General features: G+C 51.8%; 2 protein-coding genes and 1 pseudogene across 10 annotated transcripts in view; all 3 read left to right on the forward strand.

The window, feature by feature from the left end:
• TCF3 (transcription factor 3) overlaps nt 1–9,781 on the forward strand; it is a 34,947-nt gene extending 25,166 nt beyond the window's left edge. For 3 of the 9 annotated variants that reach the window (XM_054717545.1, XM_054717544.1, XM_054717543.1), the window contains 8 exons: nt 290–348; nt 472–550; nt 1,401–1,474; nt 1,872–2,033; nt 2,116–2,239; nt 5,825–5,960; nt 6,124–6,359; nt 8,978–9,781. In XM_054717545.1, the coding sequence (XP_054573520.1) occupies nt 290–348; nt 472–550; nt 1,401–1,474; nt 1,872–2,033; nt 2,116–2,239; nt 5,825–5,960; nt 6,124–6,359; nt 8,978–9,120 (1,013 nt within the window). In that variant the 3' untranslated portion in view covers nt 9,121–9,781. Of the gene's footprint in view, nt 1–289; nt 349–471; nt 551–1,400; nt 1,475–1,871; nt 2,034–2,115; nt 2,240–5,824; nt 5,961–6,123; nt 6,360–8,412; nt 8,640–8,977 lie in introns of those variants that run through there. The other 6 variants (XM_054717548.1, XM_054717546.1, XM_054717547.1 and 3 more) reach the window with 6 other exon arrangements.
• Nucleotides 9,782–12,825: 3,044 nt separating this feature from the next.
• On the forward strand, nt 12,826–13,009 carry LOC129149578 (cytochrome c oxidase copper chaperone-like; annotated as a pseudogene).
• A 3,541-nt stretch (nt 13,010–16,550) lies between these two features.
• LOC103294287 (cytochrome b-c1 complex subunit 10) lies at nt 16,551–19,203 on the forward strand. The gene is made up of 3 exons (XM_008150680.3): nt 16,551–16,733; nt 18,302–18,449; nt 19,040–19,203. The coding sequence occupies exons 1-2, from the start codon at nt 16,684–16,686 to the stop codon at nt 18,420–18,422; spliced, it is 171 nt and encodes a 56-aa protein (XP_008148902.1). The 5' UTR covers nt 16,551–16,683; the 3' UTR covers nt 18,423–18,449; nt 19,040–19,203.
• Nucleotides 19,204–23,178: the final 3,975 nt, after the last annotated feature.

Consider the following 23,178-nt stretch of genomic DNA (forward strand, 5'->3'; position numbering starts at 1 on the left):
AGGAGTGGATTACCCCACTTTACATTTGGGAAAACTGTAGCTCAGATTACATTTGGGAAAACTCCAGGGCCCACAGTCTTCCTGTCCCCAGAGCTTCCATGGAGGCAGGTGGCAAGACATCAGACAGAAACCAGTCCATAATCAGGGGCTGCTCAGTCCTGGGCTTGGGCATCCATGCCTAGCAGCTGAGTTTAGAAGGGAACTCCCTGTCAGTTGGGGCATCCAAGCTAAGCCCAGGTACTGGGGCACCAAGTCCCTGAGGTTGGGTCTCACCTCTGTGCACCCACAGGCTCCCGAGGGACCACAGCTGGCAGTTCTGGGGACGCCCTTGGGAAGGCGCTGGCCTCGGTGAGGCTCAGGGCAGGGGGTGGGGTGGGGTGGGTGGGGGTAGCAAGGGTGGCTGGGCCATGACTGTGAGAGGCCAGCCCCTGACTGGCTGCCTGGTGGCCCTATCTCTCTTCCCCATTGCAGATCTACTCTCCGGATCACTCAAGCAATAACTTTTCGTCTAGCCCTTCGACCCCCGTGGGTTCCCCACAGGGCCTGGCAGGTCTGTACAGGGGAAGGGGGAGGGGGAGGGAGAGGGAGGGAGGGCACTGTGTCTGCTGCCTCCAATCTGGAGCAGGTGGGAAGGAGTCGTCAGGCTGCATACATGAGTTAGGGAGCTAGACACACCACCTGCCTTGGAGTGTATGTTCCCGTGGGTATCCAGGGAGGCTTCCAGGAGGGAACTTCTAGGCCAGGATTCTTAGGTCACGGCACGGGCAAAGGCCCGGAGGCAGTACCCAGCAATTTGTGTTTGTGAGCATAAGGGCACATGAGACTCAGTTGGGCCAGGTCAGGGGCACCCAGAATCAGAGCAGCCGACCTGAGACTCTCACCTGGGTGTTTGTCCACCCAACAGATAATTAGTTGGGCACCAATTGTATGCCCCATGCTTGCTCTGTCAAAGGGGTCAGGTCTTCCTATTCCCCATTCCCTGCAAGGATGTACCTGAGGAGCATCAGAGACGGAGGAGGGGGGCAAGGAGGAGTGAGAGCAGATTTCTGGAAGACCTGTGTGGCGTGGCAGGACTGGGAGGAACTGGCCTCTAGGGCACCTACTGTGTGCCTCTGAGCCAGCAACCTTCCCTGTGGGGGAGGAGGGGTTGTTGATTCTGCATATGGGGAAACTGAGGCTGGGAGATGTGAATCTGCCTGGACCTGGCTGGACTTATGGCCCAGAACAGGTCTGTAGAAGTGGACGCCCCCTTGTGGCCAGCCTGTGTATCATAGATCTCTGTTTTCTCATCCCTGCCTCCCAAATTCCTTCTTCCCTCCCTCCCTCTCTGGGTCAGGCTACACCAACATCCTGCTTCAAGTCCTCCCAACCCCCATTCATGCGTCTCCTAACCTTTCCAGGGACGTCGCAGTGGCCCCGAGCAGGAGCCCCCGGTGCCTTATCTCCCAGCTATGATGGGGGTCTCCATAGCCTGGTGAGCTTCCTGCTTGTCTGGGGGGGAGGATGTGCCTTTGTGGGGACACCATGGGGAGGGGATGGAAGTGTTTGTGGACAAACACAGGATGCATGTGGAGAGCCTATTCCCGAGGCAGGGGAGGCAGCCCATCGGGGGCAGCTCAGCATGTCTGCTGTGGCCATGTTTCACGTGGCTTTGAAACTGCGTTCCATAAGAGCCATTGGGTCTCATGTGACCAGCAGAATTTGCATTAGGACCTAGATGTCCTTTTGACAACAGTGAATTTTGTAGTTAATATCTTGGGAATAAGGTCCAGCACTATCTCTGTGGCCAGCCAAGGCTCATATTTCAGGCCAGACCACACAGGGCTAGGTGGGGGTATGGCAGCCAGGTCACTCACCTCCCACCCTCACAGCAGAACAAGATGGAAGACCACCTGGATGAGGCCATCCACGTGCTCCGTAGCCATGCCGTGGGTACCTCGGGTGATGTGCACGGGTTACTGCCCAGCCATGGAACACTGGCCTCAGGCTTTGCCGGCCCTATCATGCCACTGGGTGGGCGGCACACCAGCTTGGTAAGTGCTAGACAAGGGAGGGGCGAGGTGGGCGGCTGGTGGGAACCTGACCAGCCCTGACTCACCCACTCCTGGTCTACAGGTTGGAGGCAGCCATTCCGAGGATGGCCTCTCGGGCAGTGGCAGCCTCATGCACAACCATGTGGCCCTCCCCAACCAGCCCAGCGCCCTCCCCGACCTCTCTCGGCAACCTGACTCCTACAGTGGTAAGTCCCAGCATTGTGCCTGAGCAGGGCAGCCAGCATCTCAGAGTCATCTGTGCTCTGGCTCCTTCTATGATGCTCAGTCATTGGGCATCACTTCCTCTGGAAAACAGGGATGACAGAGAGGGCTTGTGACAGACTGCATCAGCCAGGCTGGGCTGAGTGTTTATTCTCTGTTGGGCTTGGGACTATCCCACCTCCATTTGCAGTTGAGGAAACTGAGGCACAAAGGGAACTGGGAACGTTTTATGAGTGGAGGCCAGGCAGGTGTGGTTACTGTCGCAGGCACCTGGAGTCCTAGAAAGGGTGACAAAGTCACCACCCATCTTCCAGAAGCAAGGTGGAGCCCAGGAGTCTTGGCATTGGCACAAGGGTGATGCTGTGGCCACCAGGGCCCCTGCCTTTTTATTGACTCACAGTATACTGAACTGAGCTCACCCAACAGGCACATATTCAGTGCCAAGTGTCTGGTGTTTCTCCAGGCTCTGGAGAATAAAACAGCAAATCCAACAGAGAAAGCCACCCCCCACAACCCGGGGGTGGGGGGAGGACACAGATGGGTATGAGAAAATGGGGAGGGGATGCAGGTGGATTGTAGATTTTTTTATTTTGTTTTTTTAATGTTTTTTATTGATTTTTAGAGAGGGAAAAAGACACACATTGACATGAGAGCCAATCATTGATTGGCTGCCCCCTGCATGCCCACCACCGGGGATCGAGCCCGAAACCCGGGCACGTGCTCTTGACCTGGAATTGAACCAGCAATCTTTTGGTGCACGGGACGATGCCAAACCAACTGAGCCATACCAGTCGGGGCTGGATTGTAGTTTTAAAGATAATGAGGGTAGCAGGGTTGTGACATGTGAGCAGAATCAGGGAGGAGCAAAAATCAGAGAGGCCTAGAGCAGAGAGAGGGCAAAGGGGAAGGTCATGTGGGACCTTAGGCCACACAGAAGTGTTGGGCTTTTATTCTGAGAGAGACTGGATCCCTGGAGGGCTCTGAGCAGAGGAGGGCAGGTCCAGACTGGGATACCCTTTGGTAGCTTTGGTGAGGACAGGCTGGGGAAAGGCTAAGGCAGGATCTCACTCAGGTGCTCACTGGTGCCCTTTGGTGACTGCTGCTAGGAGGACAGACTACAGGGACAACATTGGGAGCCAGGGACCAGGGAGGAGTGTTGTGCTGGTCCAGGAGGAATAACCGGGGCAGATGCTGGGCCTGGCCAGGGCGAAGTGGGTGGATTTTGGGTATTCTGAAGGCAGTCCACAGGACTTGCTGATGTGGAGGTGATGATGGGAGTTGGGTCTGGAATTCAGGGTGAGGCCTAGCCTAGGTGTCATCACATATGATGGAGTTCAAAGGCAAGAGCCTAGATGGGGGCGATAGGCAATGTGTAGACAGAGCAGAGCCCAGGCCTGAGCATCAGGCCAGATGGGGACAGGCAGCTGAGTGAAGTGAAGGAGGGTAGACTGTCAGACACCAGAGTGAGGACCCAGGCTACACTAACTAGGGGTCAGTGACCTGGACAGGGGCAGCACCAGTGGAATGCTGGGGCGTTACTATCCAGGGACAGGAGTGGAAGGGGTGAGGTCTAGAGGGTTTCTTTCAAGACTGAATAGGTAATGTGTTTGAAGGTACTGGGGCCAGGAAGAGGAGGCCCTTGGTAAGCAGGACAGGTGTCCATTTGGTAGGAGGTCTTCACAGAAGAGGAGGGAGGAATGTGACAGGACTCAGAAGCACCCACCAGGGATCAAGGGCCTGGGTCTCATTATGGCCAGTTCCAGGATCAGTTGATGCTGGTGCTGCTGTAGCGGGGGAGATCGAGGCCCAGTGAAGGTCCAGGGATCCCCCACCAGGCAGTGGCCAATCCCTGACTTCCACCTACCCCATCCTTGTATCAACCTAGTGAAAAATATACATCATGTGACACTAGTGTGATGTTGGTATGTGACAAGACTGCCTAACATACCAAGCACCTTGGGAACCACAGTGCAACCCAAATTATATAAAGCAGCGTCTCTTATGCCTACCTGGGGACCTTCCCCATCCTGTCCCACCCCCAAAGCCAGCCTGGCTTTTAGAGAAAAAGTCAATGCTTTCATGTTTCTTAACTTTGTCACTCCATACCCAGAGTTTCACCCAGGGGGCACCTGGCAATGTTGGAACATCTGTGGTTCTCACGACTGGGGGTACTCCCTGGCATTGAGTGGGTGGGGGCCAATGATACTGCTCACCACCCCACAACGCCCAGGACTGCCCCACAGAGAATGACCCAGCCCCAGTGTCCAGTGCTGAGGGGGAACCCTAAGCTTTTGTGCGCAGATTCTTTCCCCTTCCCCTCGGCTCATCCACGGAAGAACCCTGAGCTATTTCCTGTGGTCAGCATTTTGCCATTTGCACCTCAACGTAGTTGAGTTCAGTGTAACCGTTTCCCCTGAAACCATATATTTTGTTTACATGGTTTTTGGACTTCCAAAAATCAGCATCCTGCCAATGTTCCCTTGCATCTGTTTGCTTGCTCATGCTGTCTGTGAGGTCTGCCACCCTGCAAGTGGCTAAGAATGGGCCCAGGCCCGACCTAGGACGATAGGTCGCTTCTCACTCTGCTTGCATCAGGTGCTTTCTGGAACGTTCTCCTGGTGCACATGTGCAAGAATTTCTCAGGTGTGGTTCCAAGTGTGGAGTTTCTGGGTATGCACATGTCTGTCCATCTGTTCCAGACAATGCCCAATTTTTCCCCAAAGTGGCTGTACCAATATGCTATCAGAAGCAGTACTTAGAATTGTCAGGTCTCTCTGTTCTTCTTAGTGTGTGTGATATGTAGCTCATAGTCCTCAAAAAAAATTTTTTATTATTGATGTTCGGGGGGGGGGGAGTTATTGATTTGTTGTTCCACTTATTTATGCATTAATTGGTTGATTTTTGTATGTTCCCTGATGGGACTGAACCCAAAAGCCTTGGCATATCAGGACGACATTCTAACCAACTGAACTACCCAACCAGGACCTCATTCGAAATTTCTTAACTTCTTGATGTGATAATGCAGATTTCTATATAGCAACATCCGTTTCTGTGTCTATGAAACACCTGCTCCATTCTTTGCCCGTTTCCCTGTTGAGGAATCTTCTTTTCCTATTGATTTGTATGAGTGGAGATCTAGCCTTTGCTGACTTATATGTGACAAGTATTTCTATCATGTGGCATGTCTTATTTTCTTAGGTATCCTGGTGATCTGAAATTCTTAATTAGAGTACAGCAGTCAGATTTATTGATTTCTTTTGGAAACAGTTCTTTAGTGCAGCGGTCGCCAACCTTTAGGACCTCATGGACCACCAGTCGGTTGGCAACCGCTGCTTTAGTATTTACGAATTCTTTCTCTCTCTCGAGGCCACATTGAAACTCCCATGCACTCCTAAAGGTTTCCTTTAATTTTGTCTGTAATTAGGTGCCTGTATGTGGTGTAAGGTAGATGGTTTGTCCCCCATTTTGCAAAGGAAGGCCAGGAGAGCTCTCACCCCTCATTAGAGAGTCTCAGGGGACTTGCCGAGTGGCCCTGAGGTGGCAGTACCTTAACCCCCAGCCTCTTGCAGGACTTGGTCACAGGGGCTCCGCCTCAGGGACCAGTGAGATCAAGCGGGAGGAGAAGGAGGACGAGGAGAATGTGTCGGTGGCCGACAACTCAGAGGAGGAGAAGAAGGAGCTGAAGGCCCCCAGGATCCGGACCAGGTGCCAGCCCCTCCTTGGTCCCTACCCCACCTATCAGGACTCAAGCATACGCACACAGTGCTCACACCAGTGGCGTTCACACCGCGAGGCATCCGGCGGGCCCTGCGCCTGTTCCCCGTCTCACTGTCTCCCTCTGGCCCCCCGGCCTCCCCCACCCCCGTAGCCCGGAGGAGGACGAGGACGACCTTCTCCCCCCAGAGCAGAAGGCTGAGCGGGAGAAGGAGCGCCGGGTGGCCAATAACGCACGAGAGCGGCTGCGTGTCCGAGACATCAATGAGGCCTTTAAGGAGCTGGGGCGCATGTGCCAGCTGCACCTCAACAGTGAGAAGCCCCAGACCAAACTGCTCATCCTGCACCAGGCCGTGTCGGTCATCCTGAATCTGGAGCAGCAGGTGCGAGGTCAGTGGGGGCGCCGCTCCCCTCCCGTCGCCTCTGCCCGCGCTCTCTCCTTCCCCTCCTAGAGCCCGCCTCTCCTGCAGTGACTGCCCCCCTGCAGTGACTGGCTTCTCGTAGTGACCTTCTCCCTGCAGTGATCATCCTCTTCCAAGTCACTGTCTCACACACACACACACCCCTCGCCCCCCAGTGACCATCCTCCCACCCTGAACCAGCTGCCTTCTGCCTGGCCCCAGTGTCCCCTCTGGAACGGGAGGGTGAGACTCTGGACCCCTAATCCTACGGACCTTGGCACTTTGGCTCTAGGCACCCCGGCCCTTCCACCTCAGGAAAGCCCCAGAGCCTGGCCAGCAATGGCCTGTGGTCCCCGTGGGCCCAGAGGCTGTCACTGTCTCTGAGCAGACACCTCATAGGACCCCATCAAACCCCATCTGCAGGTGGGGTTTAACCCCCTTCCCCAGGGTTGGGTGAGGATCTGGAAATCGCCCTGTCCCGGCCCCCCTCCCACCCCACCCCATCCCAGGTGAATCCCTACCCCCACCAGCTGCTTCCTTAACTCCTCCCCGTCCTGTGCACCCATTAACCCTTTTTCTCCTGCAGCACTGTCGCTTGTACTGGAGCTGGGGCTCTGGCCCACCCTGCACTGTCCCCTCAGCTCTCAGGTTTCCGCATCTGCACTTGGTGTGGGCATCATGCCGTGTGTGTCCCCTGCATCCTCTTCTCTGCTCTCTGACTTCTGCGCTCTTCCCCCACCCAGCCTGTCCGTCTCTGCTTCCACCGGCAGCCCCTCCTTACCTCGCACTTGCTGCCCAAGCACCGGATGGCTAGTAGCAACCTCGGGCCCTTTCTTCCCTCAAAGCCACCTGTGGAGACTTGAGGGATGAAAGGGGACCGAGGAGCACCAGCCTCTGGGCCTGGCTGTCAGTTTGGTCTGCGCGCTTGTCCTGGGCTCCGGGGCCAGCAGGCAGGGTGAGGGCAACAGCCCCCCCCCACCCCCAGCACAGGAGCAGGACAGGGCACCAGCAGTCCAGATTCCCGCATTTCGGGCACACCATGTGCCAGGCCTTCTTCATTTGTCTTCAACTGAGTGTGGCAGGTGTCCCGATTTCAGTTAGCCCCAGTCCTACCCAGAAAGAAACAGGCACAGAGTGAGGTCACTTATCCAAAGCCACATGGCCACGCAGCTCCTCGGGCCTGGGCTGAGTGTAGACCACCGGGAGGGCAGGTGTCTACGCTCCCATTTAGATTCTTATGTGGGCAACAGGCTCAACTCAGTGCCTGGCACACACAGTGCTCCATAAACTGGAGCCGCCGCGGAGGCCCCAAGCCCAGGGAGCTAACTCTCCCACCTAGAGTCGGACCTATGGGCAGGGTTCATGGTGGGCACTCGAGGGCCAGCTGTCAGGGCAGCCAGAGTCTAGTGTGGGGGTCTTGGAGGGTGTGAACTGGTTGGCTCCTTGTGGGACTGAGTGTCCTGGACCATTCCCCAGCCCTAGAGGTCTCCCCAGGCCTTTGCCTACTGTGGCAGTCTCCTGATCCCCTCCCACCCGGCTTGTCAAGCCAGGCAGAACCAGCCCTCCCTCACCCAGCAGGTGACTGCTCTGAATGGGGAAGGTCGTCATCCCAGGAGGGGCAGCGGGCCAGTCCTGGGGTACGTGGGATGGGCAAGCGATAGATGGAAATCAAGACCCACCTCCATTCCCATGAAGCCTCCTGGGGACAGTTGGGCTTTGGTCATGTCTCTTGAACACAACCACACATACATAGCCTTGCCTGGGACTGGTCACAGGCACACTGCTTAAGCTTTCCAGTCCAGGAGCACATTTTCATGGACATGAGCATGCACACACCAGGCACAGGCACTTACCCTATGGTGCCCACCCACAACACAAGCCACAGACCTGCCCCTGCACTGCTGTACACCCACCCACACACACACACACAGAGCCAATGGGTGCCCTCTCCACAACCCTGGCCCTGCTCACCCACCTGCCCACTGTTCAGCCAACCCCTGCCCCCGCACATAACTAACAGAGGCCCTGGTGCTGTGACCCAGCAGTACGGAGGAGGTGCTGTCCCTGGAAGAGAAAGACCTGAGGGACCGGGAGAGGCGTATGGCCAATAACGCGCGGGAGCGGGTGCGTGTGCGGGACATTAACGAGGCCTTCCGGGAGCTGGGGCGCATGTGCCAGATGCACCTCAAGTCGGACAAGGCGCAGACCAAACTGCTCATCCTGCAGCAGGCCGTGCAGGTCATCCTGGGCCTGGAGCAGCAGGTGCGAGGTAGGCGCCCAGGCCAGGAGTCCCCACCCTATCCCCTTCCCACCTGCATGCCAATGGTGCTTCACTGGAGACAGGTGTGCACTGGCTCCTGGGCTCCGTCCACATCTCAGACTCTGATGTCCCCCAGAACACCCGACCTGTTCTTTATAATTTACAACGCCCCAGCCCTGTACAGCCTTCTCAGTGAATGGGAGAACAAGTCAAGAAATGGAGGCAGCCACATATATGAGGGCCTTTTGCCTCTCCCTCTGGCGCTCTGCCATGCTCCCCACACCCTGCCACCTCATGTTCTCCCTCTCTGGGGATCATCTCCCACAGTGCTCTCCCTCTACCACCAGAACGTAACCTCAACCCCAAAGCAGCGTGCTTGAAGCGACGAGAAGAGGAGAAGGTGTCAGGCGTGGTTGGAGACCCCCAGATGGTGCTTTCAGCAGCCCACCCGGGCCTGAGTGAGGCCCACAACCCTGCTGGGCATATGTGAAAGGTACGCCACCGTGGGATAAGTGACCTGACCTCAGTCTAACCTGGAATGGTCACACAGCGTGTCGGGTCCATCCTCAGCGTGGGCCAGCCAGTCCACACCTCACATACACCTGTGGTCAGCATTGAGCCAGCACCAGCCTAAGGAGGCTTCAAGTGATGGGGGCCCTAGAGGCTGACAGTGGGGTCCAGGACCCTCCTGGGGACCCTGCTGTCCCCACCCCAGGCCTCAGCTACCCCCACATGCTGGGACTTGCCTGATGGATCCTGAAATTGCATCTCAGCCTTGCTACACAAGCCCTGGCTGGAAGGAGCTTTCTTTTTTGTTTTTGTTTTTTTGGTAAAAACTGGAACACAAACAAGAAATATACACTTCATTCGAGAAAAAAAAATGCCTTAAGTATAAAACATGGAAAAGTTAAAACATATCACTTGTTGGAGAGACGCTGTGAAAAACTGGCTTGTTCTTCAGAAGCCACCAGCAAATTGTGCCTATGCCCGATTTTTTTTTTTTTAAAGAAAATAAAAACGCTAGTTATGAGATTTTTTTTAATGTAGAAGAAAATTAGCAAGGAGGTTGCCTTTGTTTTTTTGTTTTTGTTGGTTTTGCATATGTTTTGTAAGCAACAAATGTTTTGTATAAAAGTTTCGTGTCTCTTGTATTTCTGCTGCTGTTTCTAGAACTGAGCATTACATTTCACGATCAACCAGATTAAAAGTTGTATTTAAAAGACTCCACTGTAAACCTGAGGTCCCCGCCCCTGTCCCGGAAGCCTAGCCGTGGGACAAAGAATAGGTGGGTGGGTCTCATTTCTTTAGATGTTTGGATTTTGTTTTCTTGCTTTGGAGTAAAGTGGGCCTTTCCCCAGTGGGGGCCTCCCCACCCCATCCTCTCTCCCTCCAGGAGAGAGACCCTGCTCTCCCGGGAGGGGCAGAGGCACACCTGAGGCGCCGCCCTCCCAGGTGAAAATGCCAAAGGTCCTCCTTCAAGTGTCACTTTGGACCCCAGGCACCTCCCCACATCTTCCCTGGAGCCCACAGTCCTCCAAAGTGGGGAGTTTTGTTGTTACCCACATTCCAGGGCACGAGGACTGCACTGCTGGAGCACGATGCTGTGGGTCTTCCCAGACTCTGTCCTTCATTCCTTTGACCTGGGGACCCAAGCCCATCTCTGCACTCTGGCAGTGGGGCAGTAGCTCGAGGCCAGCCTAGAAAACTCATACCCCCTGCCCACCCCACCAAGTGGCTGTCCTGGTGTGGTGTGGAGGGACCAAAGATAAGGCATGGACAGAGCAGGGAGAAGGTACAGGGTCCCTATGCCCAGAAAAACCCCAAGGCTATGCACCTGCCAAAATTGCTGCCCAGCTGCAAAACCAGAGGGGGCACCCTCAGGCTTGTGTGCCTGGTGTCCCAGGTCTCCCCAAGTCCGCTCTGGTCTTCCATGTCACGAGGAGGACTATGTCATCCCATGCTGCCCAGGAATGTCCCATGTTTACATTGACCATCTGCATCCCTGGATCCCCTGCAGTTCCCAGGGAAACCGGAATGGTTGGTCACCCTACATGTCACCCAGGTATAGGCTCAGGTCTGCTGGAGTCTTGGTTTCCTTTCCTTTATTTCCCCCCCCCCCCCCCCCCCCGCCAAGAAAAGAGGCCTTAAGGACCCCCAGGCTGGCTGCATTCACCCCACCAATATCAGCCTCTCCCCAATTTCCAGAGCCACCTGACTCCCACCCCAAGTGCCCCCCCCTCCACCCCACGACTATAACACCCCAAGGCTGGGAGCAAAGTGCCCTGCGGGAAGTTCCAGGGAATCCCATGGCCAGCACCAGGCAAGACACTGGGCTTGAGGCTGGGGCCACCTCCTGACCCCTGACATCACCTAGGTTCTCCTCTGGGGTCTTCTTTCCAAAGGCCATCAGGACAGCGAGGAGCCATCAGCTTGCAGGGTGGCGGGTGGACTGCCTGGTGACTCCCCTGGTCAATTGGTTCCTGTCTCTTGGGGAACCTGCCTCAGTTTCCCTCTTAATTCTGCTTTTGGTCTTGCCCCTTGATCCAGTCAGGCAGGAGCTGAGGGCCCTAGTGCCCTGGAGGTCTGCAGACTTTTGAACTGCGTCTTACATATAGAATTTAAATTATGTAAAATGAGATGAGCCCAGTAGGGGAAGAAGTAGCACTGGGGGAGGGGAAAACCACAGTTAAGGGGGATTGTGCTCCGAGTGCCTCAAGATAACTGGTTTGTTTTTTAAATTTTTTTTAAGAAAAATAATTTTATACAAGTGTCCACACAGCTGGCTAGATTTTTTGGAAGTTTTAAATGACCCCCTTTAAAGTCAATATGGAGACCTGTCCTGTACATAACAGCACTGTAGCAATAAATGTGACGTAAGACAATGCTCCGCTGTCTCCCGATTTCTCAGGAGCTGTGTGCTTAGCAATGAAGGGGGGCAGGGGGCGGGCAGGAAAGTGGGAACCTGCAACCAAGGTATGTGCCCTTGTCCAGGAATCTAACCCTCAACCCTTTGTTCTGTAGGCTGGCGCTCTAACCACTGAGCAAACCGGCCAAAACACTCACTGCCTATTAATTTTTTTAAATAAATAATGCAATACTTGCACTAACTGGTTTGGCTCAGTGGATAGAGTGTAGGCCTGTGGACTCAAGGGTCCCAGGTTCGATTCCAGTCAAGGGCGTGTACCTTGGTTGCGGGCACATCCCCAGTAGGGGTGTGCAGGAGGCAGCTGATTGATGTTTCTCTCTCATCGATGTTTCTAACTCTCTATCCCTCTCCCTTCCTCTCTGTAAAAAATCAATAAAATAAAAATAATGCAATACACCCAAACCCATGGAATTGTGCGTATTAAATGGGTGAATGGCACAGTATGTGAATTATATCTCAACAAAGGTGTTGAAAAATACTTCTTAGCCCAGCTGGTGTGGCTCAATGATTGGGTGTCAACCATGAACCAGGTCAGGGTACCATTTCTGGTCAGGGCACATGCCTGGTTTGTGTGCTCAGTCCCCAGTAGGGGGCGTGCAGGAGGCAGCCGATGGATGATTCTCATGGATGTTTCTCTCCCTCTCCCTTCCTCTCTCTGAAATCAATCAAAACATTTTTTTAAAAATACATCTTAAAGGTGCCTAAATCCTCACCAAGTGAGGCATTCCTTCTCTGTCTCAGCAAGGGTTGGCTCCATGGAAATTTCTGGAAGGAGAGTCTGCTTAGCTCAGAGAAATCCTGTGGGCAGGTGATGGGGTACAGGGAAACAGAATGATGGGTATGTCCATGTCTTGACAGTAGTGATGTCGGTGTGTGGTTTGTTAGATGCCTATTGCACACCTTCATCCGGGCCCCCAGGCAGCCCTTCCAGTTCTCAGGAGGCAGCCACACAGGGCCAAGGCCTGATGAGAACCCGCTGAGTCTAGCCTCCTGGAGCAGCCCTGTCACTCTCGGGCCAGGGAGGGAAGGGACATGCCAGACTAAGATAGGGAGACCCATTCCGCTCAATGGTGGGTGTCCTCAGAGGTCATACTGTGCTGCAGCAGCTGATGGTGGCACCTGGAACCCATGAATGGGACCTTACAGGCAGATCTTGGAAATACGTTGGGTTCAGTTCCAGACCACCACAATAAAGCAAGCTACAACCATTTTGCTGATGGAGGATCTTGCCTTCAATTTGTAAGAAATGCCCAGTCTGGGGCCTAAAAAATGCCCTGTCTGGTGGCTACATGCCCTTGTGAGATGCAGGAGAAGCCTCTGAAGCCCCGCTGAGCCTGCCTAGAGATCAAGAAGACATGAGATGATGTGTGCATCGTTGAGAAAGGAAGAGTACTGTGGACACCTAATGAAGGTCCATAAGGAATGCGTGAGAACTCTGGGATTTAAGAGATGAAATGCTGGTATGCTCTGTGAATGAGTAATTCCTGAAAAATGGAGATGATTTCCCAGAGGAAATTAAAACTTATGACCCAGGAGTAAATTCAACATTCAACATAAAATAAATGCTAAGAAAAGTAAAAAAAAAAATGATTAATTGGGGAATTCCCTGGTCAAACAAAAAATATGCAACATCTGTGAAGTGCAATCAAGTGAGGACTTCTTGCATTTGAAAACAAAAACAGGCTTTGCATATGTAATCAAGGAAAGGGTCTGAGATGAGGTCATTTTATATTATCAGGGTGAGTCCCAAATCAATGACTGTCCCTATAAGAGACAGGAGAGAAAGAGAGAGAGAGAAGCCACAGAACCAAGGAAACAGACTGCAGTGATGTGGCCACAAGCCCAGAGACACTGTACGCCCCAGTAGCTGGGACAGGCAAAAAGGACCCTCCTGTGGGGCCTCCAGAGGGAGCATGGCACAGCCCTGTGACACCTTGATCTCGGACTTCTGGCCCCAGAACTGGGAGAGGTTAAATCCTGTTGTTTCAAGCCAGCTGGTGAGTGGAGTGGTCAGTTGTTATGGCAGCCATGGGAAACGAATATAGTGTATCCTTGTTAAAATAGTAAAACAGCCTGACTGGTGTGGTTCAGCTGGTTGAGCGTCGTCCCATGCACCAGGAGGTTACCCGTTCAATTCTGGTCAATGCAGGTGCCCAGGCTTTGGGCTTGATCCCCAGTAGGGGGTGTGCAGGGGGCAGCTGGTTGATGTTTCTCTGTCTCCCTTCCTCTCTCTGAAATCAACTTAAAAATAATTTTTTTAATAAAATGGTAAAACATGCAAATACCACAGGACTCTCATGTGATTGGTGTATGGCTACGGCTACTTCAGAAAACAGCGGTGGCACACCTGAAGCTAGTGTAATGTCATTTATCAATTATACGTCAATTTTTTAGAGTTTGGCAGTTTCTTTAACAGTTACATACATGCTTCCTGTGAGCCAGTCCCTCCACTCCCAGGCACCCACCCACAAGAAACCAAGACACATGTTCTACTTGGACATGATCGTCCACTGAAGCTTCATTCGTAATAGAAAAAACCTGGAAACAACCAGCATGTCCTTCACCAGGTGAGTGAAAACACAGATCTACGCACAGACAGAAGACAACTCAGCAATAGAAGGAACCAACCAACCGCTGACAGACGGAACAAATGGATGACTCTCAGAATACTTATGTTCCGTGGAAGAGGCCAGACACCAAAGAGAACACACAATATGACTGTCTATCAAAAAGTCTAGAAAATGCAGACTAATTAATAGCAGCAGAGAGCAGACAAAGAGTGGCTGGAGCTGGGAAAGGGGCAGGGAAGGTGTTCATCCTATCAGCGGTGGTGATGGTTTCACGGATACGCACGTCCAAATACCAACCTGTATGTTTTACGTGCATTTTTATATGTCAATAACGTTGTAGAAATCTAAAAAGAATCCATCCACAGATGCATGGACAAACACAATGTGTCCATTCAGATACTAGAATATTACTTAGCCATGAAAAGGACTGAGGCACTTGTAATAACTATGTGTGGTGCCAGTTGGTGGGTACTAGACTTATGGGGGTGGGGACCACTTCGTAAACTGTATGAAAGTCTAACCCTATACTGTACACCTGAAACTAATATAAAATTGTATTGAATGTCAACTATAATTGAAAAAAGGAGTGAAGCACTAACACTTGCTACAACGTGGATGAACCTTGAAAACATGATGTTCAGTGAGAGAAGCCAGATAAACAACGCCGTACATTGTGATTCCATTTATGTGAAATGTCCAGAACAGGCAAATCCACAGAGACAGGAAGTGGATTCATAGTTGTCAGGAGCTGGGGAGGGATGAGGAGTGACTGCTAATGGGGATGGGGCTTCTTTTAGGAATGAAAATGTTTTGGAACTAGATAGGGGTGGTAGTTGCACAACCTTCTGAATGCCATTGCGCTGTACACTTTAATGGTTAATCGTAGGTTAAGTGAATTTTGCATCAGTAAACACGAGAAAGGAGTTCTGTGTACCCCCTTGAGGGGCAGATAGAAACCCACAGGGAATCCAGGAGGCCTGGGCAGAGGGTCAGCAGGGTGGGAGGGAGGTCAGCAGTCCCTGCTACCCACCATCTCCTCTGGTCACAGAATCTGGTTATTCTCTTGGGGATCCTCTTCTTCCCATTTCAGCCCATGTCCTCATATAAGAAAGGTTGGCTCTGCCCTGTTTCCATAGAAGGTTAACAAGAACCAGCTTTGGGACATTTTCTGCAATTATTGGGAAAGAGGTACCATCTTCTTGCAAGGGCTGCTGAAATGTGAACCCAGAGTTTGCAGGCAATGGTGCCCAGAAAGAGTTTGCCAGCGAATGAGGGTGACACAGAGAAAAGGGCTGAGAGGTGAAAAGGGAGAGATTCATGATATTGCTGAATCCAGCCATGTCTGAAGCTACACAACATGCCATAAAACTTTTCTCTTACACTGGTTTTTGCTTTTCTTATCACCTAAAAGGAAAAGCATTCTGCCTTGTGAGCTGGAATACATTATGCAGAATGAGCAATAGAGGTAGAGCTTCAGGAACTGCTGGATCAAGACTGTAGCCCTAGACATCCATGCCTATTATGTACGCTAGTCTTTTCAGAGAGCTTTATTCTGTCTATTCTCCTCTCTCAACAATCATGACGGCCCCTATTGCCTACTTTTTAAGTTTCCATCAAGGACAGAGACTTTTTCAGGTTCTCTCTCATACTAAACTCAAAAACTCTCAGGCTACTGAAAAGAATGAGAAACCAGACCATAGTCACTACATACTATTGCCGGTTCCCAGTCTCAGGCAGGGAGGCAGGGTCAGGTCAGAACCTGCAGCCCCTTGGGTGGAGAATTGAGGCCACGGCAGGGTTTGGTAACACACCCACGGCACCCGGGGCTTACCTCCAGAACTGCAGCCTCCACGCTGGGCAAGAGAGAGCCTGGGCGGCTGTCAACCATGAAGGGGAGGACCTGGCCCGGTGGCGCATCTATCAGGGGACTCGGTATCCTGGGCGCCTGCATCTCGCCGCCCTCCGCCGCCGGGGGAAGGGAGCACCGCACTCACAAACGAAACGTGCAGAAAATTTCCAACCGACAAGCGCGAGGAGCAAACAGATTTGGGGAAGGTCTGCCTTTTGGCCAACGCCCCATTGACAGCGGGTCGGTAACAGCCCGACTTTTCTAGAAGTGGGTTCACATCGCACCCTGCCGCTTTGGGCAACTCTGGACAAGTCCCCTCCTAGCTTGGCCTCAGTTTCGTTAATTGTAAATAAAGTCTGGCACGTAGTGAAAACACGAAGCTACCAGCCAAAAGTCGCGGGGCGTCCTTAGTTGCCTCAGGCCGTGCAGCCGGGGGCCACTGGGACAGCGGGCAGGAAAACCCGAACTGGAGGGGCTGGAGATCCTGCGTCACGTGTCCATAAGCCCGCCCACTCTCGCCCGCGTCTAAACGTCATCCGCCCCGCCCCGGAAATGACTGTTTATGTATTCCGGGTCTGCGCGCGCAGCGGCCAGGGGTTCCGGATGTCGCGTGGTCTGTCGACCCGGGGCGGGGCATCTCTGCGGGCCTAGGTCGTGCGTCCCGGCCTGGAGCAACTGGGGTCACCCTGAGCTGCGGACCTCGACGCGATGCTGAGCAAGTTCCTGGGCCCGCGCTACCTCCAACTGGCCAAGAACTGGTGAGGTCTCGGCCTCTACCCTTCGTACCCCGCGCCCGCCCTTCCCGGTTCCGCTTCACCGCTGTGCGGCCCCAATCAGTGCGCGCAACGCCGCCCCCAAACCCATAATTGTGCAGGGACACAGATGGGGAAACTGAGGCACAGAGAGGCGGAGCGGTCTGGTCCAGGCACACGCTCTCGTACGTGGTGGGCTCCGGGCCCGTGGCGGAACCGCTCTGAGCCCGTTCCCCCACCTGAGGGCCGCGACGTTGCCCCCCCCCCCCCCCCCGGGAGGCGCGCCCCCTGTCCCGCCCAGCATCCTCGGCTCAGTTCTTCGGGCCTGAAAGATAAACCTGTGTGTTCCCTACTTTGTTTTTGACTTTTTAAATGACCTTGTACTGGGAGCATGAAGCCCACGGCTGCATCTGCCTCTGCACCCTTGTGGGAAGTAGATGGGATTGGGGTGGCTGCGTAAGGAGCTAAGAAAGAGGGGCCTACACTTGGCAGGCGAGTCTCCGAGCTCAGGCAGGAGTGGGAGCGGCCTCTGGACAGTGGCTCTGGCAGAGACCTTCAGGTGGACACTGATGTCGATGATTGACGGCTGGGGTGACCCGGGCCCAGGACGGTTGAAGGCTGTCCCTGGTGCGTCTGGTGAGAACCACCAAAGCCTATGCAGTCTCTCCGGCTGTTGGCTCTGGCTTCCCGAACTCAGCTCAGTTGGTTCATTCTCATCTGGGCTTGGTCAGAGCAGCTACTAACTCATCCAGGCTTTCAGTTAGTAAGCACTTATTGAGCACCCACTATATGCTAGCACACAGCACTGTTGGGTGCCAGAGACACAGCAATAAATGGAACCTTTGTGGCTGATATTCTAGTCAGTGGACAAGAGAAAGTAAACGAGATCTATGATATAAGACTGTCCTCAAGGGAGTAACTCACCCATTCTGTGCCTGTTCTCATCTGTAAAACAGAGACCCTGATATTCATGCCTCCTTCAGTTCTAGGCTGTTGCAGGGGATAGCCAATCACTGTAAACTGTATATATGGTGCTTGCATGCACGTATTAGCTGTTGCAATGGTGGTTACCACTTGTTTGTATGTGTATGTGTGTGTTTCAATTGATTTCAGAGGAAGGGAGAGGGAGAGAGAGAGAGAGAGAAACATCAATGAGAGAGAATCATTGATCGGCTGCCTCCTGCACACACCTGCGCACCCCCGGGAATGGAGCCTGCAACCAGGAGATATGCCCTGACCAGGAATCGAACCTTGACCTCCTGGTTCATAGGTCAGTGCTCAACCACTGAACCATGCTGGCTGGGCAGGTGTGGGGTTTTTTAGTAGCAAATTCCTCAAATAAAATCTTAGGCAGATCCCAATTTGAAAGCAGATAGGAGTGGAGTCACTTCAGAGTCCTCTGTTTGTGCCCACCCTGCAGGATCATCAGCAGGATGTGTTCACACACTGGACAGGGGCCAGTGCATGGTGGGTACTTGATATTACAGTAGCTGGGGATGGGGGAGGGACCCACATGTGCTACCAGGAGGATGAGACCCCTACCAGGAGGCCTGACCCCCACTGTCCTCTCACAGGATCCCCACGGCGGGCATGTGGGGCACCGTGGGCACCGTGGGGCTAGTGTGGGCCACCGACTGGCGGCTGATTCTGGACTGGGTGCCCTACATCAATGGCAAGTTTAAGAAGGACGACTAATTAAAATGACCTCCTCGGACCCCTCTGGTAAGTTTAGCAGCTGTCAGCAGGTGAATCCCGTGATTCTCCCATGGCAGAGGAGTGAACTTCCACAAGGTGGGTTCCCACATTTCCAGGCCTGGGGCAGCAAGGCTGGTAGGCTGGACTGTTCACCCTGGAGAATCTGGCCTAAGGGCGAAGCTCTTGGGTAGGCTCTTCAGGTACCTCCTGCCAGTTGGCAGCCTCAGTTTATGGGACAAGGGAATGGGCACTGTTCACTGCTCAATCTGGGAGAATGACCATGCACCCTGCTTGCCATCTCAATCTGCCCAGCCCTGGGTAGGACAGAAGGATGCCCATTTTACAGATGGGGCCGTGGAGTTGGTGGGCCACAGTAATGACCCTCGAGACTTGTCCATTAGTCCCCAGCGTGACCATCATCACTGTGCTATGTTACTAGCTTGCTCTCCACATGAGTGCATGGCTTTAACCCCATGTCACAGATGAGGACCTGCAGCACAGCTAGATCTGGTTTTGGAACCTGGCTGCAGCATCTGTGTTCCTCACAGCTCAGTGCCTCCTTTCCCATAAGCACTGGAGCCAGGAGACTTCTGCTCACCCTCTTGTTCCCCCTCCAGGTGACTGACTGGTGGTGCCAACAGCTTCCTTCTCAGCACCTGCTGCATCTGGAACAGCCCCAGCCTTCAGCATGGATCGAGAGGAAATCTACAGTGTGACTTAGGACTTTCTATGTTTCTGAAAATAACTTTGATGTGTGAATGCATTAAACCTTGCTCTGAAACCTGCCCTGCCTGGACATGGTGATGCTGGAGACTTGGTAACCTGGTGGCTCGGGAGACCCAGGGGTCCTTTCAGCTCCAAAATTTGCAAATCGCTGAGTTTCCTAATGGCTGGCAGAAATTGGTTATTTAGGTATTTGATGGGTAATACCTATAAAGTGTATTTACCTATTGTTACCTTAAGAAATTACCCCATAATGCCCGGCAGGTATGGCTTAGTTGATTGAGCATCGTCCCATGCACCAAGAGGTTGCTGGTTTGATTCCAGGTCAGGGCACATGTCCAGGTTGTGGGCTCGATTCCCCAGTGGGGGGCCTGCAAAAGGCGGCAGATCAATGTTTTTTTGTTTTATTATTTTAGAGAGGGAGAGAGAAAAAAACATTGATCAGATGCCTCCCACATGCCCCCCTTCTGGATATCAAGCCTGAAACACAGTCATGTGCCCTGACCAGGAATTGAACCAGCAACCTCAACCAACTGAGCTACACTGGCTGAGCAATAAAAAATATATTTTTTTAAAAAAAAGGAAGAAATTACCCTATGACAAACATTCATTATTTTCACTTTCTATGGGCCAAGAATTTGGGAATAACTTCTCGGTTGTCCTGGCTCAGGGTCTCTCATGAAGCTGCAATCAAGGGGCCACCTCATCTGAAGGGCAGACTGTGGAGGGAGGAGCCAGCATGTCCCCCTCATGTGGCTGTTGGCACAGTGAGGCCTCAGCTCCTCTCCAGGTGGCTTGTCCACGGTGCTGCTTGGGCATCCTCACAGTGTGGCCGCTAACTCCCGCACCGCCCCCTCCAACCCCCGAGTGAGCGGTTTAACGGTGACCACGCAGAAGCCACATGTCTTTTATTACTACCCTCGAAAGTCTCCATTCCTCTATTCTATTTTCACTGCACATTCCATTCATTAGGACCACATCCCTGAGTCCAGCCCACACTCAAGGGGAGAAGAATTAGACTCTATTTTCAAAGGAGGAATATCAGAACTCATAGATGTATTAAACCATCACATGAAGGATATAAAAACAGGTAGGCACATAAGGATAAGGCATAGTCCATTCCCTCTCTGGTGCCCCTGCTCAGTTCTCTAATTCTTGCCAAGTTCTTGAAAATTCTAGAAACATTCTATACAGACAGCATATTTTTGAAAATAGCTGTTATATTAGTCTGCATGGGCTATCAAAACACCACAAACTGGGTGGCTTAACAGAATTTATCTTATTTTTAACAGAATTTAGATAATGAAAGGAGTTTCAATTTCCTCACGGTTCTGGAGGCTGGAAGTCTAAGATCAAGGTTCCAACAGGGTTGGCTTTTGTGAGGACCTGATTCCTGGCTTGCAGACAGCTGCCTTCTCACTTGATGCCTGAGTAGAGGGAGGAAGAGAGAGCAACTGGGCTCTCTGGTATCTCCTAGAACCATACTAATCCCAGGGTGCCAGGATCCTACCTTTCTGATCTCATTTAACCTCTTTATATCCTTAGAGGCCCCATCTCCAGACAGCCACACTGGGGCTCAGAACTTCAACATAGGAATTTGGGGGGCAGGAAGTACATATTCAGTCCATAGCAGCTGTATATTTTTAACACAAGTAGTGGCATTTACTACACACCTTTCCACATGTACTTGGTTCATCTAAGGCTTATTTCCTGGATGTATGAATGCATTAAACCTTGCTCTGAAACCTGCCCTGCCTGGATGTGGTGATGCTGAAGACTTGGTAACCTGATGACTTGGGTGACCACTTAAGCAGTATCCTTAGTTTTGTTTTTGTTTGCATTTCACTTCCAGTTTAGAGAACTTTAGTCAATAAATCCTGTCCAGACTACACATTAAAATGTTTATAAAACTCAAGCTTTTAAAAAAACAAGCTTTAACATTTATATCTAGCTTTCCACATCTGTGCAGGCAAGGAATAATACTGCACATAAGTGTAAGCAGTGCAAAAATGTGGAAGTGGAGCGATGTGCTAGAAATTGAATACAGGATTATAAGAAAGCAATGGAACAATCAAAATAGCTAGAAAAAAGGAAAACTATATGGTCAGAATTAGGAAAGGGGAAGAATAATACCATTGTTACTATATATGTAGTTAAATTAATGAGCCCTAGCTGGTTTGGCTCAGTGGATGGAGCATCAGCCTGTGTCAGGGTCTTGAGTTCGATTCCGGTCAAGGACACATGCCCAGGTTGCTGGCTCAATCACCAGCAGGAGGCAGCCAATCAATGATTCTCATCATTGTTTCTAATTCTCCCCTCCTCTCTGAAATCATTAAAAATATATTTTAAAAAGGTTAAATTAGTGACACACATAGCACTTGTGTAATTTATTTTTAATCAGAGATTTTTCATTGATTCTAGAGGAACAGAGAGAGAAACATTGATCGGTTGCCTCCTGTACATGCCCTGGGCAGAGATCCAACCCAAAACCTGGATATGTGCCCTGACTAGGAATCAAACCCAAGACCCTTCGGTGCATGGGACGACACTCCACAAATAACTGAGCCACACTGGCCAGGGCAGCATCCTCAGTTTTTAAAACTGCCTGGTACTAACATTTATTAACTAGTCAGTTAGCCAGGGATGTTCATTTCCTATCATTTGCCATTTATAATATTTGAGAGGTTCTTTCAGACATACATGAACACGTCTGTCATTTAAACCCACGGTGAATTGTGAGATAAATGAGTATTGATCAGTTTTTGTTAACAATATTTAACACGTGCAGCGTGGACAGGCTGTGCAAAAGGAAACATGCCCCCATTCCCATATTTTTAGGCATTTTTATAATGGTTAATGGTTTTAAGAAAAACATCTGAGGAGTGACATCAACATCATAGCAGAGTGCGAAGACCCCTTTGTCCCTCCCCTTAAAGTCAGACAACTGTAATTCAACAAAGGACCCTGCTCAGCACCCAGATATGCCTGAGAGATTGTGCACGGGGACATCGGAAGGTGGCGCATCCGAACGAGCAGGGAATGCGGGATGAGGAAGGACAGAAACAGTGCCACAAGATGCAGGCCCGTGTTCACCACAGCTCTGCTGACAGGGTAGGTAGTTGTGGAGGAGTCAGGTTGTAGCCCCTGAATGGCACGGGGGTAGGAGGAGCAGAATTCTGGCCTGAGTAGCCAGCACCTAGTATAGCTAAACCCGGTGAAGGGTAGCTGTGTGGCACAGTTGGTATGGCAGCTGTGGACTAGGAGCTGCCATTACTAGCAAAACAGCAAAGCTGAAGACTGGAGAACCTGTCTCCCTGGGTCCACCCCCTGCAGCTGAGAGGAACCCGGGAGAGGCACCAGAGGTGAGAGAAAACAAACTTGCACTACAGCACCTCCTATTGGAAAAGAAAAGGCACCTCTACTTATCAAAGCAAAACAGTTTCTAAACAAGAGTTCACTGCCTCAAGTGCAGGGAGAAACAATCCATCAGGTACCACGAATAACCAAGGGCATCACATTCCCTGACTCAGTCACAGTAATTAAACAGTACCGTACTGGCAGGAAAACACACACAGACCAATGTAACAGAACTGAGAGTCCAGAAATAAATTCACACATTGGGCAACTATTCGACAAAGGAGCCAAAAACACAAAATGGAGAAAGCCTCTTCAATAAATGGCTTTGGGAAAACGGGAAAGCCACATACAATAGAATGAAACTAGACTGCTAATACCATATATAAAAATTAACAACGCTAGCTGGTTTGGCTCAGTGGATAGACCATTGGCCTGAGGACTGAAGGGTCCTGGGTTGTGGGCCTGATCCCCAGTAGGGGGCGTGCAGGAGACAGATTCTCTCTCGTCATTGGTGTTTCTCTCTCCCTCTCCTTTCCTCTCTGAAATCAATAAAAATATTTTTTTTAAAAAAAAGCTTCTGCATAGTACAAAAAACTATCAAAAAACAAAAAGAAAACCAACTAAATGAGAGAAGATATTTGCAAATGATACCTCCGATAAGGTTAATAGCCAAAAT

The sequence above is a fragment of the Eptesicus fuscus genome, chromosome 6 (genome assembly GCF_027574615.1).
Source record: "Eptesicus fuscus isolate TK198812 chromosome 6, DD_ASM_mEF_20220401, whole genome shotgun sequence".
NCBI classification, from domain to species: Eukaryota; Metazoa; Chordata; class Mammalia; order Chiroptera; family Vespertilionidae; genus Eptesicus; species Eptesicus fuscus.